The sequence below is a fragment of the Vulpes lagopus genome, chromosome 10 (assembly GCF_018345385.1).
Source record: "Vulpes lagopus strain Blue_001 chromosome 10, ASM1834538v1, whole genome shotgun sequence".
Lineage (NCBI taxonomy): Eukaryota > Metazoa > Chordata > Mammalia > Carnivora > Canidae > Vulpes > Vulpes lagopus.
The window spans coordinates 59,390,868-59,407,016 of record NC_054833.1 but is presented as its reverse complement, the minus strand read 5'-3'; the positions used below and the strand labels follow the sequence as shown (position 1 = coordinate 59,407,016).

Sequence of the window (16,149 nt, the reverse complement as noted above, 5' to 3'; positions counted from 1 at the left end):
CGGAGCCCGGAACCCTCTGCGAGGCCCTAAGGCCTGGCCTTAGACACTCGTGCGGGCGTTTGCCTCGGATCTCCCTACCGTCTGGGAGCCTTAGGCGGCGGGGGGGGCGGGGAGCTCCTGCCTGGCCGTCCTAGGAGGTAAGGGGAGAGCGGAGGGGAGACGGGAAGATCCCGGTAACCTGATCGCACTGGCGGGAAGTCCTGCAACCAGTGCTGGTGGCCAGACCCGGCTCCGTGCCCCGATCCCGCCTGTCCCCCACCCCGCCCCGCCCCCCCATTCGTCAATGACTCCTCTTCCGTGGGTCTTCTCGGCCCCGGGAATTATTCCCTGGCCTGGGCCCTGGCGCTGCTCGTCGCTCCAGGAGGGTGGACAGCTGCAGGGGCGGATGGAGGCGCAGGTGTGCACCTAGGCAGCTCAGGGCTCATTCATCGTCCCCAACCAGGCACCTCTGCGCCAGCGCACTGGGTCCCAGGGCGGCGGGCGCGGCCCGTTAGAGTCGAGACCCCAGGTGACGGAGACCGTGACCACGGCGAGCAGGTAGCCCCGGAGAGCTGCGCGGGGAGGGAGGGGAACGCGGGAGGCCGAGACCACTCCCTCCTACTTCCCCGACGTTATTTCCTGGGAGGAGTCGGAGCGCGCGGGCGCCCGCGCAGATCCCCAGAGCCCGCTCGGGACTCGGCGGCGTCGGGGCGGGTGGTCCCCGCGCGCGCGCCAGGCCGCCCCCGCCGCGAGCCGTGGCCCTGGACCGCAACGGGCCTGCTACGACCTCTAAAGGCGTCCGCGAGCGTTCTCTCACGTCGGCTCGTTGGTCTAGGGGTATGATTCTCGCTTCGGGTGCGAGAGGTCCCGGGTTCAAATCCCGGACGAGCCCTACTTTGGTTTTGGCGGAGACCGGGACGCCCGGAGGCCCTGGGGAAGGGACCGGCGCCGCGCGCAGGCCTCCCCGCAGACCCCACGCGACCGGCCAGAGCTTGGAGCAGGTTCGCCGGGAGCTCTTTTGCTCCGAGCGCACAGCCCGGCCGGCCTGCCCGCGGGGGCGCGCACGGGGAGAGCGCACCGACCTGGACCAGCCCTTCGCCTTCCCGCCCCCTTCTTCGTGCGCGGGTCCGGGCCCAGGGGGCCGGGGCTGCGGATGACAGGGAGCGGAACGGGCCGGGACCCACCACGACTCGGCCTCCGTGGGCTTGGGGGCGGTCCAGGGCGAGCGGGGGGGGGGGGGGTCTCCGGCTGGCTCTTCCCAAGCGGCAGGAAGGGTGCAAGCCCCGGCCGATCGCGGCCACGGATCCAGATCTCCGATCCGGAGAGCGCCTCTCTCAGCTCCTTCCTCGTTAGTATAGTGGTGAGTATCCCCGCCTGTCACGCGGGAGACCGGGGTTCGATTCCCCGACGGGGAGAAGCGGTGTGCTTTTTGCTTTCTTTCGTTCTTCTAGTCCTACGATAAAATCCTATTCACGGTGAAATATGCGTCCCAGGGCGTGCGGTAGAGATTTTCTTTAAAAAGAAGGGAAGGGAGAACGGGAAGGCACAAAGTAGAGAGGATAGTTGGTGCTCGGGCTCATATTCTAAAAGTTCGAGTTTGTGTTTTGCATTCAAGCAACTTGCATGTGAATCGTGCTGCCGAATGAGCCCTCGGTCCCCTCCGTTCAGTGAATGACGCGGTCGGAGCGAGGACAGAAGCGCACCGTCACGGGGCTCCGCTGGGCGTGCAGCCCCCTGCGCGGGCGGTGACTGGGCCACAGGGTCCCCGCGGAAAAGCCATCCCGACGCGAGGTTTTGAAAAGTTTGTCGGGTGGGGGGGGGGGGAAAAGTGCTGCGTTGGCCGGGAATCGAACCCGGGTCAACTGCTTGGAAGGCAGCTATGCTCACCACTATACCACCAACGCCCGCCGCAAGCCCCTGTTTCCCACGTCAAGAATTCAGTGCGTGCCCAGGCGCGAGGCGGAGCGGTGGGTGGGTGTGGACCAGGCGGGGAGACCCAAGGGGACCCGAGACCCCCGTCACCCCGGAAGGGACAGCGCTTGACCGCACACAGCCGACACACGACAAAGCAAGATTCCGAGGACCTAGTGAAAGGGGCTTTCTAAGTCGCTGATAAAACCGGGGTTACATTTAAGATTTTAGGGGAGGGACCAGAGCTGCAGCGACACCGCGATGGCTTTGTCACCCCCGGAAATAAGTCACACTAGCCGCTTCTCTGTGGGTCCTGAGGTTAAAGAGCTGGGCTATGCGCCAAGAGCCTCTAAGCATAGATTGCGCACAGGACGAGGTTCCATCCCCAGGTGACCGCGCACGGCTCCGGAGGTGACGCGGGCTGAACCCCCGGGGGGGCGGGGCTGAGGCTTTGGCTCCGCCCCCTGCTGCTGACGATAGTTCTGTTCACGAGACCCGGGCCGCCGCGGACGCTAGAGGGCCTCGTGGCGCAACGGTAGCGCGTCTGACTCCAGATCAGAAGGTTGCGTGTTCAAATCACGTCGGGGTCACGAAACGTTGCAATTTTCGTTATCTCGATTTGCCTTGGTATTTTCCTTTCGGGCAAAGGAAGAGGAGGTTGAAATTCGTTTCATTGTACCAAAAGAATACTAACTCCGGCGCCTCTAAGGTTTTGGTTTTTTCCCCCGAAATGTATGCGTTTTCTAAATATTCTAAATACAAATTTAGGAATTAATGTTGCATCTGCACTGTTTTTGTCAAATCAGCGGATAGCGATACCTTTAGTCTCATAGATGTTTTAGGTATCCTAACGCAAATTGTTCACGGAACAGCCTCGAGTTCTTGTTCAGAAAGGGTACTTGGAGCAATAGAGATTCATTGTTGGAAAAGGTGTGGCAAGAATTGATAATTATTATAAGTAGCAATTAAATAATTAAATGCAGATGTTCCCCAGACTTCCTAAATGTCCCTAGAAGCCTGGAGCCGTGCAATTTTGCTGCCTGGAGGCGAAGGGAGCAGAGGAATGCAGGCCAGCTACTCCATAGGCCTTCTCCTTCCCAGGGGGAAATTTCTCCCTGGACATCTCTTTCCTAACTAACAGGGCCTCCGTTGGAGGGACCAGGCCTGGGCTGCAGAAGAGGAATTTGGGCGGGCTCAGCACCACGCGCCTGCTCGCAGGCTGGACACTGTGCCGCTGTCCGGGTGCTCCAGCCACTCCACTCTGTTGGAGTGGTCGCTGTGTCACCTGTGCAAAGACGGAGGCAGGGAGTCCGCCCTCACGGCTGAGCTGTGCGTGCTCCATCTGGGGATTGCTGATGACTTAGGAAGCAACCCAGGTGCTCCTGCAACCCTGCCTCGGAAGGCTTGTGACCGGGGCTGCAGGCAGCCCCGCTCCCCATCACTGCCCACCCTAAGCAGAGTACGTTTTAGGAGATAAAAAATGGGGAATTATTTTTTTCTGTCTTGCATTCAACATTTATTAGCTGACATTCATTCATAAGGAAGATCCTTCTCTCGTCCACTGGGGCCAGGGGATGTGTTAATCATAACCATAGCTGACCCACAGGGCTTGCTGTGGGCCAGGCAGGGTGCTGAGTGCTTTAGTGACCTTATTTCAATTAGTCCTGACACCGGCCCTGCAGGGCTGTAGAACTATGCCCATTTTATTTTTATTTCTTAAAGATTTTATTTGTTCATGAGGCACAGAGAGGGAGGCAGAGACATAGGCAAGGGGAGAAGCAGGCTCCTCATAGGGAGCCAGATGCAGGCTGGGGATCACGCCCTGAGCCCAAGGCAGATGCTCAACTGCTGAGCCACCCAGATGGCCCAAACTATGCCCATTTTAGAGGTGACACCCAGAAAGATTGAGCCGTTTGCCAAGTGACAGAGATTGCAGGTGGGTAGGCTCAGAGACTCACCTGTGACACCCAAGTCTATGGACTTTCTGATGCCTGGTGTTCCCTAAAAGCCCACCAGAGGAGTGACCAGGAAAGCTTGGTGGCCCCAGGGAGGGAAGGATGGTTGCAAAGGGTGGTTTACAGTCTGGAAGAGCCCTGGCATTAGGGATGGAATATTTCTAGCCTATAGACCAAATCCAGTCCACAGACGTGTTTGGTGCCAATAGTTACAGCTCAGTAAATTTTACATGTGTATCTAGATTTCTAGCTTCTCTTTAAAAATGGAAAGATCTGTTCACACCTGGGCTACACGTTCACACAGTAACAAGCCACTAGAGCTGAGTCTTGCCTCTCTCTTGCAGACATGCACCCCATGCTCCCCATCACTGACCATCCTTCATAGACCAACTTAGGGCCCATCCAGAAAATGTGGTGTTGGGCAAAAGCCTGGATTTTTGGCAGAAACAACACAGTGAGTTCCCACCCTGCCAAATACGTAGCACTGATAGATGAAATCTAAAATACAGTGAGCTAAAAAGGCCATAGCTAGGCTTAGAAATGAACAATTCAGTGGTCCAAATGCAAAGCCCTGAACCGGGCTGATGGTACAGGTCTGCAGAGCTCCCGGCCAACAAGTGTGCGGCAGCAGCAAGCTGTTGAGGTCTTATAAGAAAACAGGGACTGACTGGGGACAGGGAGGGAAGGCAAAGCTGCAGTGGTGTCCCTGTGTCAGAAAAGGAGGCTGTAAAAAACAGCCAACTCCTTGCCTGGAGCTGCAGGTGCGAAAAGGCAGGGGGGACTCAGGTTCAGCCCCAAGACTAGAAACACATGCAATGTTCCCTCTCATCAGTGATTGCATTTGAGATACCCTCGGTATCACAGAGGGGCAGGAGCCCCCAAATATCATTATAAGAACTGATTGGGGGTGCCAGGGAGGCTCAGCTTCCCACTCTTGGTTTCTGCTCAGGTCGTGATCTCCGGGTCATGAGATCCAGTCCTGCATGGGACTCCTGGGCTCAGCAAGGAGTCGCCTTGAGATTCTCTCCCTCTCCTTCCCCCTGTGTGGGTTCTCTCTCTCTCTCTCTCTCCCCCTCCCTTTCTTATAATAAATCTTTCTTAAAAATAAATATTTTTTAAAACTTGATTGATCAGGGATCCCTGGGTGGCGCAGCGGTTTGGCGCCTGCCTTTGGCCCAGGGCACGATCCTGGAGACCCGGGATTGAATCCCACATCAGGCTCCCGGTGCATGGAGCCTGCTTCTCCCTCCGCCTGTGTCTCTGCCTCTCTCTCTGTGACTATCATAAATTTAAAAAAATTTTTATAAAAAAAAAAAACTTGATTGATCTAGGAGCAAGGAGGAAAGGTAATAGCAATGGCCAAATTATAGCTCAGGGAGAAGTGACGGTGAAGAGAGAGAAAACCACAAAAACTAAAAGCTCTTCCAGCCAAGAGGAAGTTACAAACGCAAATCCCAAAACAGATGAAGTTTCATGGTGAGAACGTAATTGAAACAGAGACAATCATTGGAACATAAATGAAAATAAGGGTATGGAGCAGTCTGACAAAGAATCTTAAGCAAGTGTGGTCCTGGTATATAAAAAGGTAAATAACAAAATCAAATCATGAGACAAAAAGTCAAAACTGCAATTAAAATCATTTGCATTTGACTTGCAATCAACTCATTAGAAATCTTACACATGAATGACAGATGTCACCAAATAAGTCTGTCTTACATTCGAACTGGGCACAGGGAGCCCTGGTGGCACAGCGGTTTAGTGCCGCCTGCAGCCCAGGTGTGAATGGAGCCTGCTTCTCCCTCTGCCTGTGTCTCTGCCTCTCTCTCTCTCTGAATGAATAAATAAATGAATCTTAAAAGAAAGAAAAAAAAGAAAGAAAGAAAGAAAGAAACTGGGCACAATCTGGTTGAGAGTTAGCTATTTAAAAAAAAAAAAATTCACGAATTGACCCAAGACACAGAACAGAGGGACAAGAAGTTTTAAAAGCACAGAAAAAAGAAAAAAATAATAAAAAGAAAAGCACAGAAAAGAGGCAGGTCTGGCTTACTCAGTGAAGCATGTGACAACTCCTGCTCTCTGGGTTGTGAGTTCGAGCCCCACATTGGGTGTAGAGATCACTTAAAAATAAATCTTTAAGATAAATAAGTAATTAAGGTGTGAAAAAGGAGGCTAAATGATGTGGAGAATAGAATTAGAAGCTCTGATTACCTCTAACAGGAATTTTTTTTAAGACAATAGAAAATGGCACAGAAACTGTATATACATAGAGTTAATTCTTAAAATTTTGCCCTGTAGCTTTACCCGTATACCTTTTATTTCACTTTTTAAAAAACCAGAAGCAAATAGGGCAAAATGTGTTAATATTTAAAGAATTGAACAGTAGTTATGCTTTTTTTTTAGTAGTTATGCTTTTTTTTTATTCAGAGACACAGCTAGAGAGAGAGAGAGACACAGGCAGAGGGAGAAGCAGGCACCATGCAGGGAGCCCAATGTGGGACTCAATCCAGGGTCTCCAGGATCACGCCCTGGGCTGCAGACAGCGCTAAACCGCTGCGCCACCAGGGCTGCCCAGTAGTTATGCTTTTAAAAGGTATTATTTTTAAAATATTTTTATTTATTTTTAAATATTTTATTTATTTATTCATGAGAGACACAAAGAGAGAGAGAGGCAGAGACACAAGCCGGCTCCATGCAGGAGCCTGATGTAGGACTCCAGGAGCCCTGGACCCAAGGCAGGTGCTAAACCACTGAGCCACCCAAGGATCCCCTAAAAAGTATTCTTGATATCTGAAATATTTCATAATTTTTTTTGTGGTAAGATACACTTTTTTTTTGTGGTAAGGTACACTTAACCTACAATTTACCATTTTAACCATTTTGATGTGTACAATGCAGGGGTTTGTAGTGTATCATGCAGTTGTGCATCAATCACCATGACTCTTCCAGACCCTTCTGAGTCTACTCATTCCTGAAAGAGACTTATTGGTTGATGATGAGAATTCACATCTCGGAACTTCTTCAGGGGATATTCCGTTCTCAGAAATAAATGAGACTAACATCAGTGCCTCCTGAACATTATAATATCCTAATCATCTGCCCTGACCTTTGGATCAAAGCCAATTCTAACCCTTCCTAGTCTTGGGAAAAATTCAACCCTAGCAAGAACAGTTGACAGCTCCTCATGACACCTCGAGAAGAACTGGGATAAACAAGAGAGACTTTGGGGATCCCTGGGTGGCGCAGCGGTTTGGCGCCTGGTGCATGGAGCCTGTTTCTCCCTCTGCCTATGTCTCTGCCTCTCTCTCTGTGTGTGACTATCGTAAATAAATGAAAAATTAAAAAATATATAAAAAAAAACAACAGAGATTTTGTTCACTAACTTGAACGGGCAGCTGATAGTTGCCTAGCCGATAGAACAGATAGTTTTTGTTTTGTTTTGCTTGTGAATAATGCGAATCCCGATGCTATGCTGGCCCATCAAATATTCCTGAAAGGCCAAATATCTTCTGGCATAATGTGCAAGTAGGAATTTAAAGACGTGGGGGGTGGGGGGCAGGGACACTGTATTGGGTCTATCAGGCATATCCCACCCAGGCACTGATTCCAGAAAAATCTCCCTTCACTAGGTCATGAGAAATAAAGTACCCTGGGGGTACTTTATTTATTTTAGAGAGAGAGAGAGACAGAACGGGGCGGGGGGGGGGGGGCGGAGATCAGAGGATCAGAGAAGCAGACTCCCGGCTGAGAGCAGAGCCCATCATGGGGCTCCATCCCAGGACCTGATCATGACCTGAGCTGAAATTAGGAGTTGGCAGCTTAACCAACTGAGCCACCAAGGTGCCCCAGATCTCTGATTTTTTAATATTAATCTCGGGCTCCCCAGAATGAAATTGTAAGCCTCTGTGGCACACACATAAGTCTGCCACCACCCCTTACCACTTTCACTCTAGCGGCTGCAAGAGTCATGAGACACATTTTTGACGAATGAGAAATCTACTGGGTATGTCTAGAAAGGCTTCTCCCCGTCCTGATAAAAGGGGCAGAGAACTTTCATGGCCATCTTGCAATCATAAGGGACATGCCAGAGAATCATAGAAAGGCCAGTCCACATCTCTAACACAACCACCACCTACCTGATAACTTCTTGCTGTGTGAGAGAAAACAGGTCCCTATGGTTCATGCCACTGCTAACTGGGTTTTTTGTAACTTGCAGCCAAAAGAGTTACGAAGTGATGTAGAAACCCATAAGAACTTCATGGATTTACATTTGGCTGAATCATACGAAAATAGTATTTTTGTAGATCAAACGATTGACTCTCAGTAGTTTTGCCTCATTCATTCACCCTCTATGGCTAAGAACACTCTAGGTCTGTGGATGTGTGTCAGTCAGTATGCTTTTGGCAGCAAATGACTAAACTCTTAAGTCAATGCGTTAGGGAAGAGACCTGCCGGTTCCCATAAGGAAAGTGCAAAACAAGCATCCAGAGGCTGAGGAACACCTCAAGATCCTGGGTTCCTGACCCAGGCCTTCTCCAAAACTAACTTCATTCTCAGGCTGCCCCCTTCCAGAGCACCACCAGCAGCAAGGTGGGCTTTGTGGAGAAAACAAGTTTCTGCCTAACATTCTGGACAAGAATCCTAAAATCTCCATGCCCTGGGTCACTTGGGTCACATGCTGATTCCTGAACCCACCATCCCAGAATAAAATATGTTGGCTGGTGTAAATCAATCAGCATCCAATCCTGGACCAGTGATGGGGTCAGCTTCCCTCTCAGACCCAGAAAATTCTAGGTGTCTTCTGAAAGTGGGAATGGCTGGGAGAATGGACACTAGCTAGATAACCACATGGTCCATTACAATAGGTCTCCATGAAGTTCGGGACCAGGAATTGGGAGAAACAAACTGACTACACTGGAAACTGACTACCCCGAAGGGTGGTGGGGAGTGGAGGCCGGGGGCGGGGAGCAGGTGGTCCCCTAAAGCAAAGTTAGGGTGTTGTTTGAAGAAAGAGGAAGGGTGGTGGACAGGTGACAGTTACAAATACCCACTACTTATTCCACAGAAGGCCCCCAAATGTATTTATTAACTCTATTATGACATTAGTGTTTGGAAAGAGCCTCACAAGACTTTATTTTATTTATTTTTTAAAGATTTATTTATTTATTTATTTATTTATTTATTTATTTATTTATTTATTTATTATAGACAGAGAGAGAGAGAGAGGCAGAGACACAGGAGGAGGGAGAAGCAGGCTCCACACTGGAGAGTGGGGTGGAGGGAGAGAGAGAATCCCAAGCTGACTCCATGCTCAGGACAGATCACATCGGGAGGCTCAATCCCATGACCCTGAGATCATGACCCGAGCCAAAGCCAGGGGTTGGATACTTGGCCCACTGAGCCACCCAGGGGCCTCAATAATATTTCCCTCCCCCCATTTATCCTGCTAGTATAGTAGAAGAAATAATACCACACACGTTTCAGCTTACTTTTTTCAACAGTATAATCATCTGTAATCAACTAACATTTACATCTGTATCAGTTGGCTATTGCTATAATGATCTGGGTCTTCTTCTTCTTCTTCTTCTTCTTCTTCTTCTTCTTCTTCTTCTTCTTAATATTTTGACCTCCTCTTCACTCATTTCTCCCACCCCCACCACCTCTGGCACCCCCAATCTGTTCTCCATATTCATGAACCTTCCCTTGTTTTGTTTTTAGATTTCACACATAAGAAAGATCCTATGCTATTTGTTTTTCTCTGATTGATTCTACTTAGCATAATGCCCACCAGGGCCATCTAGGTTGTTATGACTCACAAGATTACATTATTTTTCATAGCAGAATAATATTCTAATATTCCAGGATACACACACACACACATACATATGTACACACCACATCTTCTTTATCCGTTCATCCATCTGTAAACATTTGGTTGTTTCTATATCCTGGCTGTTGTAAATAAGGCTGCAGTGAATGTGGGGATGCAGATATCTTTTTGAATTTTGCTTTCCTTTTTGTTGGATAAATGCTCAGAAATGGAATTGCCAGATCCTATGGTAGTCCTGTCTTTAAGTTTTTGATGAGCCCTCCATACTATTTTCCATGGTGGCTGCACCAATTTGCATTCCCACCACAGCACACAAGGGTCCCTTTTTCTCTGTATCCTGACCAAAACTTGTTTCTTGTTTTTTTGATGACAGCTGTTCTAACAGGTGTGAGGCTATATCTCATTGTGGTTTTGATTCATATTTCCCTGGTGCTGAATGATGTTAAGCATCTTTCATGTACTTGTTGGTGAGCTGTATGTCTTCTTTGGAAAAATATCTATTCCAATCTTCCGCACATTTTTAAATCCGATTTTTTTTTTTTTGCCATTGAGTTGTATGTGTTCATTAGATATTTTGGATATTAGCCCCTTATCAGGTATATGATTTGCAGATATTTTTTCCAACTACTAGATTGCTTTTTTGTTCTGTTGATGGTTTGCTGTGTAGAAGCTTTTGGTTCGATGTAGCCTCTCATTTGTTTTTAGTCTTGCTTTTGCTTTTGGTGTCAGATTTAAATATATATATATATTGCCAAGACTTATGTCGAGGAATCTACAGCCTGTGTTTTTTTCTAGGTGTTCCTTGGTTTCAGGTCTTATGTTCAAGTCTTTAATCCATTCTGAGTTAATTTTCGTGCATAGTGTAAGACAGTGATCCAGTTTCTTTTCTTTTATTGCATGTGTGGCTGTCCTATTTTCCCAGCCCCGTTTGTTGAAGAGACCACCCCTTTACCCGTTGTGTATTCTTGGCTCCTTTTCCAAAAATCGATTGACCATATATGTGTGGGTTTATTTCTATTCAGCTCTCTATTCAGCTCCATTTATCTACGGAGCAGTTTTTATGCTAATACCGGGCTGTTTTAATTACTACAGCTCTGGAATGTAGTTCAAAATCAAGAAACTGTGATGCTTGTGGCTTTGTCTTTTCTCAAGATTGCTTTGGCTCTTTGTGTTCTCTTGTGGCTCCATACAAATGCAATATTGTTTTGTCTTGTTTTTTTTTTTTTTTTTTCTATTTCTGTACAAAATGCCTTTGGAATTTTAATAGAGATTGCATGGAATCTGTGCTTTGCTTTGGGCAAGGATAGCGTTTAAATCCCACTGAGAGCAAGGTAGTTTAACAAATGGTGCTGGCATGAGGAACTCTCCCAACTGTCCAGAACAAAAACCCTAGTTCTTACGCACAGGAGGAAAACTTCCAGATATATGGAAATTTTAAGTGAAGGAAAGAAGGCAAGCGGAACATCTGACTCCAGGATGCCCCAGACTCGTCCCAGCCAGAACCCCGGAGGGCCGCCTCTGGCATTCAGCCTCTCTGATTGGGTCCCAAGGTCTACGTCACAGGGTGTCCAGCCAATGAGGGTCGGGCGTGGACAGCGCGCTCAGCCAATGGGACCAGGGCGGGAGATTTGAAAGGGCCTCGGCGGGGGCCCGGCCCGGCAGGTTCAGTCGTTTGCCCGCGGCCAGGGGGTGGCTGTGCCACGGGCTCCAGGTGAGCTGGCTCCCCTTCGCGGGTCTTGTGCTGGGAGAGGACAGGTGATCGGGCAGGTCGGGGGTCCGTTGGGCGGCCCGCGCGCACCTGCGGGGCCCCTGGGAGCTCAAGGGCAGAGGGAGGGTCCTGAAGGGGCGGGTGTGCAGGAGCAGGGGCTGGGGGCGGCGAGACGAGCGCCCGGGTGCGCCCCGATGAGCCAGCAAGGTGACCAGCTCCCTTTCAGCAGCCCCAGCCCCGCGCTTCCGCCTCGATCGGCCCAACCCCTCCCTCCCTCTCTCGCTCCCTTTTTTCCCCGCTTCTTACCGCCCTGTTTCCCTTGTCTGCCCAGCTCTCCTCCCCTCTTCCCTCTAACGATGACCCAGAAGGAGAACGCCTACCCCTGGCCCTACGGCCGGCAGACGGTAAGGGCTTCCCCACTGCCCCTTCCCCAACCCGCGTGGAGATTTGCACCCCACCTGCCTGGGGCTTTGAGGTCTGGCGGAGGGCGACCCCTCCCAGTCGTCTCCGCTTTGCCCCTACGTCTGGATCCCCAGAGTTCGCCGGCAGAATCCGGTCTGGTCATTTGCAACCACATCCTGGCAGGCGCTGCTGCCAACCGGAATCTGATCAGCCTGTCAGGACTTTTGCGGGGCTGGAGCCTACTTGTCATATATACAAACGAAATCTGGGACTGGAGCAAGCGGGTTTGCCCTTGGGCGGTGATTCCCAACCCTTGTCCTGAACAAATAGGCTACACAAGAAGTAGATAGAGATAAACCCTGAACGGATTTTTACTATAGGTTTAAAAGATGCAGGACATGTTAAATTAATCATTTGGAATTTGTTTGAGTGAGTGGTGTGAGATCCGGATCCAAAACGGTTTATTTTCCAGTGGTCCTGAGACCTTTTAGTGGACCGTCTACCCCCTGATTTGAAATGAGGCCTTTATCATATAAAAGCCCCATCTATATGTGGGTCTTTTTCTGGACTCTCATTTTGTTCAACTTGCTTATTTGTAAGTTCTGTACTGATATCGCTGCTCAGGAATGGGTTTTTAGGGCACAAGACTTTCTTCTTTTGGCTAAGAAAAAGGAAGGTGCTCTCACAGGCTTTGCTCCCTGTTTGTGGGGCTGGGACATCCTGAAGCATCCATCTGTCCCCTCGTCCACCAGCTCCTGCCCTCACGGAGCACTTAGTGAGGCTGACAAGAAAGAGGCTGAAAGAGAAACCATTGTCACTTCTACAGTGGTCACTCCCACAAGAAAGTTGTGTATATTATTTTGAGAAAATGCAAGAGAGAAGTAGTCCCGAGCCACCAGAGTAGCCCCCAGTGTCTGCAAAGTCTCTTGTTGTAAAGGGGTAAATATTGGAATCTATTGTAACATTCAAGACCTCAAGGACCTTATCTAAACCTTAATAGACTGAGGTTTTAATTTTTTAAATTATTTTTTTAAGATTTCATTTTTAAGTAATCTCCTCACCCAACACAGGCCTCAAACTCATAAGCCTGAGATCATGAGTTGCGTGCTTTACTGACTGAGCCAGCCAGGTGCCCCTAGACAGTTTTTTAGGGGGCTGTGAGAATGTCTCTGCTAACACCCCTGGAATTGTGGGTGGGTTTTTGTTGTTGTTGTTGTTTGTTTTTTGTTTTTTACCTGGCCCTCACCTCCCCAGTGGAGGCGAGGTGATTGAGTGTGGGGTTCTGGATGGTACCATAGAGGTTGGACAGTTTCATGCCTGAAAATGTGATGTGGGCCAGCCCAAGGAGGTGAAATGTTTGGTGTTGGGGTGAATCTTTTGCTCATTACCTTAGGCCAACCTAGGTCACTTATTAAGAACCCATTTTAATACAGAGGGAGAAGCAGAGGGGCCTTGGGCTGAATAGCAAAACTATGGTCTCAAGTGTTCCTCTGTGAACAGGGGACGGGTGGGTGGCTGGCTGGGTGGCCCTACCACAAGTACTGAAATGCTGCTTGCAGCACATTCCAGCTGGGTGCCCAGGACAAAGGCATCCTCAGAGCTCCCCACTGCTCCTTCTCAGACTCAGCCTGGCCTGAACACCCTGCCCCAGAGAGTCCTCCGGAAGGACCCCGCCACCCCGTCTGCACTTGTCCTCATGAGCCGCTCCAATGGCCAGCCCACAGGTAACTGGGATGCAGTACAGGATTGAGGGGAGGCAACTAGAGTCTTCAGGGAGGGTGCAGGGCTGAAAATGTCAAAGGCGGGGCCTCAACTCACCTGTTGCTTCCTTAGCTGCCCCTGGCCAGAAGGTGGTGGAGAACAGCAGTGGGATACCCAACTTCTCAATGTGAGTACCCAAGCTTGGGGTGGCACAAGAGAAGGTGGGACATGAGAGAGGTGGCCACCCAGGGGAGGAGCACGGATGCAGGGATGTTAGAAAGCCTAATTCCATCCTTAACTCATCCTCAACTCCCTGGGGAAAAGGGGCAGGGCTGAGCAGGGGCAGGCGGGCTGGGGGACAGGGGAGAATGTGGCCAGCTCGGGGGACCCACCAGCCACCACTTGGCCACCTTACCCCCCACCTCCAATCAGGCGGTCCTTCACCATCGACGACTTTGAGATTGGGCGTCCTCTGGGCAAAGGCAAGTTTGGAAATGTGTACTTGGCTCGGGAGAAGAAAAGCCATTTCATCGTGGCTCTCAAGGTCCTCTTCAAGTCTCAGATAGAAAAGGAGGGCGTGGAGCACCAGCTGCGCAGGGAGATTGAAATCCAGGCCCATCTGCAGTATGAGTCCTACCCTGCCACCGGCCCCAGGCCCTTTGCTCCTCCCCCAGCTCCTCTTTCACCCAACCTGCCCCATCCAGACTGCTCTGTACCTGTCCCAGAGCCCCTCTGGGCTCCCACTAAGCTCCCAGCCCCAACCAGTCTTGAATCCAGAGAGCCACCTCTGGCTCCCCTTCACCACCACCAGCCCCACTGTTCCCGGTCTGGTCCAGATGTGACCCCAGTGTGTCCCCCCTGCCACTGTCATCGTTCCCATTTCCTTAGGCCAGGATGCCGCCTGAGTCCCTGTCCCTGTCTCCCGCAGGCATCCCAACATCCTGCGTCTCTACAACTATTTCTACGACCGGAGAAGGATCTACTTGATTCTGGAGTATGCCCCCCGAGGGGAGCTCTACAAGGAGCTGCAGAAGAGCCACACTTTTGACGAGCAGCGAACAGCCACGGTCGGGGAGGGTGGGCACTTGGGGCCTCCAAGGGGGCCGAGCCTGGGGGTCCGCTGCGTGGAGCTGTGGGGCGGGCAGCCTTGGCTGACCTGCTGTCATTCGTTGCCCCCCCCCCCCCCCAGATCATGGAGGAGCTGGCAGATGCTCTGATGTACTGCCACGGGAAAAAGGTGATTCACAGAGACATAAAGCCAGAGAATCTGCTCTTGGGGCTCCAGGGAGAGCTGAAGATTGCTGACTTTGGCTGGTCCGTGCACGCCCCCTCCCTAAGGTACGGTGTGAATGGTGGGGGGACGTTCAGAATAATACCACTCCAGACCTTGTTACCCAGACATGTGTGGGCTCGTCCACGCGTACCTATAGATGTGGCACTCGACTTACAAAAATAGGAGCCTCACAATTCTGCTGCCCAGATTTCCTACCTGGTATATAGGGGGACCCACTCATTGTGTCGCCCAGCTCATTTGTAATGACCTTGTAGCAGTATTGTAGCTAGACGTGTAACCTGGTCCATTTCTGCAGGACATGCCTGATGCACCTTGAGGCGTCCCCACCCAGTTTTCCCGTTAATTCTAAGATGAGCATTGCCCTTAGATCTGATTATTTTAAGACACGTCCCTCCCCATGGAAATGCCGAGAGGGTGTGTAATGCTACCCCTGGGGCTCCAGGTTATATCTTCACCCTACTCCTGCCCAAGGGCCCTGCCAGAGTTTGATCAAAACACTCCCCTGGCACATCCTGGGGTCGTCCGGCTCCCTGTTGGGCAGCTGGGGAAAGAGAGGGAGGTGGTCTTCATCCGGGTCCCCCACCCTCCGACCCAGGAGGAAGACGATGTGCGGCACCTTGGACTACCTGCCTCCAGAAATGATTGAAGGGCGCATGCACAACGAGAAGGTGGACCTGTGGTGCATCGGGGTGCTCTGCTATGAACTGCTGGTGGGCAACCCGCCCTTCGAGAGTGCTTCTCACAATGAGACCTATCGGCGCATCGTCAAGGTGGGAGGGTGCCCCGGTGCCCGGCTGGGGCTTTGTGCCCACTTAGGGGGGCCAGGGGCTGGCAGGTGCAGGGGTCCTGTGTAATTTCTCCAAATGGAATGGGGGTGGTCAAGGAGGAAGAAGCTGGGATCGAGCTAAGGGGACCCTCCTTCCTCTCCTTCTGCAGGTGGACCTGAAATTCCCCCCTTCTGTACCCACGGGAGCCCAGGACCTCATCTCCAAGCTACTCAAGCACAACCCTTCAGAACGGCTGCCCCTCTCCCAGGTCTCGGCCCACCCTTGGGTCCGGGCCCACTCTCGGAGGATGCTGCCTCCCTCTGCCGTCCAGGCCATCCCCTGACTTGTCCCTGTCACTTATTCGGTTGTGTCTGTCTGTTTGCCTGTATATGTGTAGTTGGAAGAAGGGGTGCCTGGCCTGTTTTTACCTGTCTTCTACCTCCTTTTTATTTAATAAAGGGTGAAACTTTTTATACGGATGAGTTTAGATGCTTACAGGTGGAGACTGCTGGGGTTGGGGAGTGATTCCCCAGAGGGAGAGGATGGGGCCTGGCGGGCACTGCACCACCTACCCTCGTTCTCAGCACCTCCCCATGTTGCTTCTC

At 51.0% G+C, this 16,149-nt stretch overlaps 1 protein-coding gene and 4 non-coding genes across 10 annotated transcripts in view; 4 read left to right on the top strand and 1 right to left on the bottom strand.

Moving 5' to 3' along the window:
* AURKB (aurora kinase B) overlaps positions 1 to 16,015 on the top strand; it is a 19,021-nt gene extending 3,006 nt beyond the window's left edge. The window contains exons 1-9 of one of the 6 annotated variants that reach the window (XM_041772321.1): positions 1,200 to 1,339; positions 11,712 to 11,784; positions 13,404 to 13,506; positions 13,616 to 13,670; positions 13,916 to 14,107; positions 14,412 to 14,550; positions 14,673 to 14,821; positions 15,373 to 15,547; positions 15,714 to 16,015. In XM_041772321.1, coding sequence (XP_041628255.1) covers positions 11,737 to 11,784; positions 13,404 to 13,506; positions 13,616 to 13,670; positions 13,916 to 14,107; positions 14,412 to 14,550; positions 14,673 to 14,821; positions 15,373 to 15,547; positions 15,714 to 15,887 — 1,035 coding nt within the window. In that variant the 5' untranslated portion in view covers positions 1,200 to 1,339; positions 11,712 to 11,736 and the 3' untranslated portion in view covers positions 15,888 to 16,015. Of the gene's footprint in view, positions 1 to 647; positions 1,340 to 10,069; positions 11,384 to 11,711; positions 11,785 to 13,403; positions 13,507 to 13,615; positions 13,671 to 13,915; positions 14,108 to 14,411; positions 14,561 to 14,672; positions 14,822 to 15,372; positions 15,548 to 15,713 lie in introns of those variants that run through there. The other 5 variants (XM_041772322.1, XM_041772320.1, XM_041772323.1 and 2 more) reach the window with 5 other exon arrangements.
* On the top strand, positions 800 to 871 carry TRNAP-CGG. Its single transcript has one exon. It is a non-coding gene; the product is annotated as a tRNA-Pro (tRNA).
* Positions 1,323 to 1,394, top strand: TRNAD-GUC. The gene has a single exon. It is a non-coding gene; the product is annotated as a tRNA-Asp (tRNA).
* TRNAG-UCC lies at positions 1,812 to 1,883 on the bottom strand. The gene has a single exon. It is a non-coding gene; the product is annotated as a tRNA-Gly (tRNA).
* On the top strand, positions 2,409 to 2,480 carry TRNAW-CCA. Its single transcript has one exon. It is a non-coding gene; the product is annotated as a tRNA-Trp (tRNA).
* Positions 16,016 to 16,149: the final 134 nt, after the last annotated feature.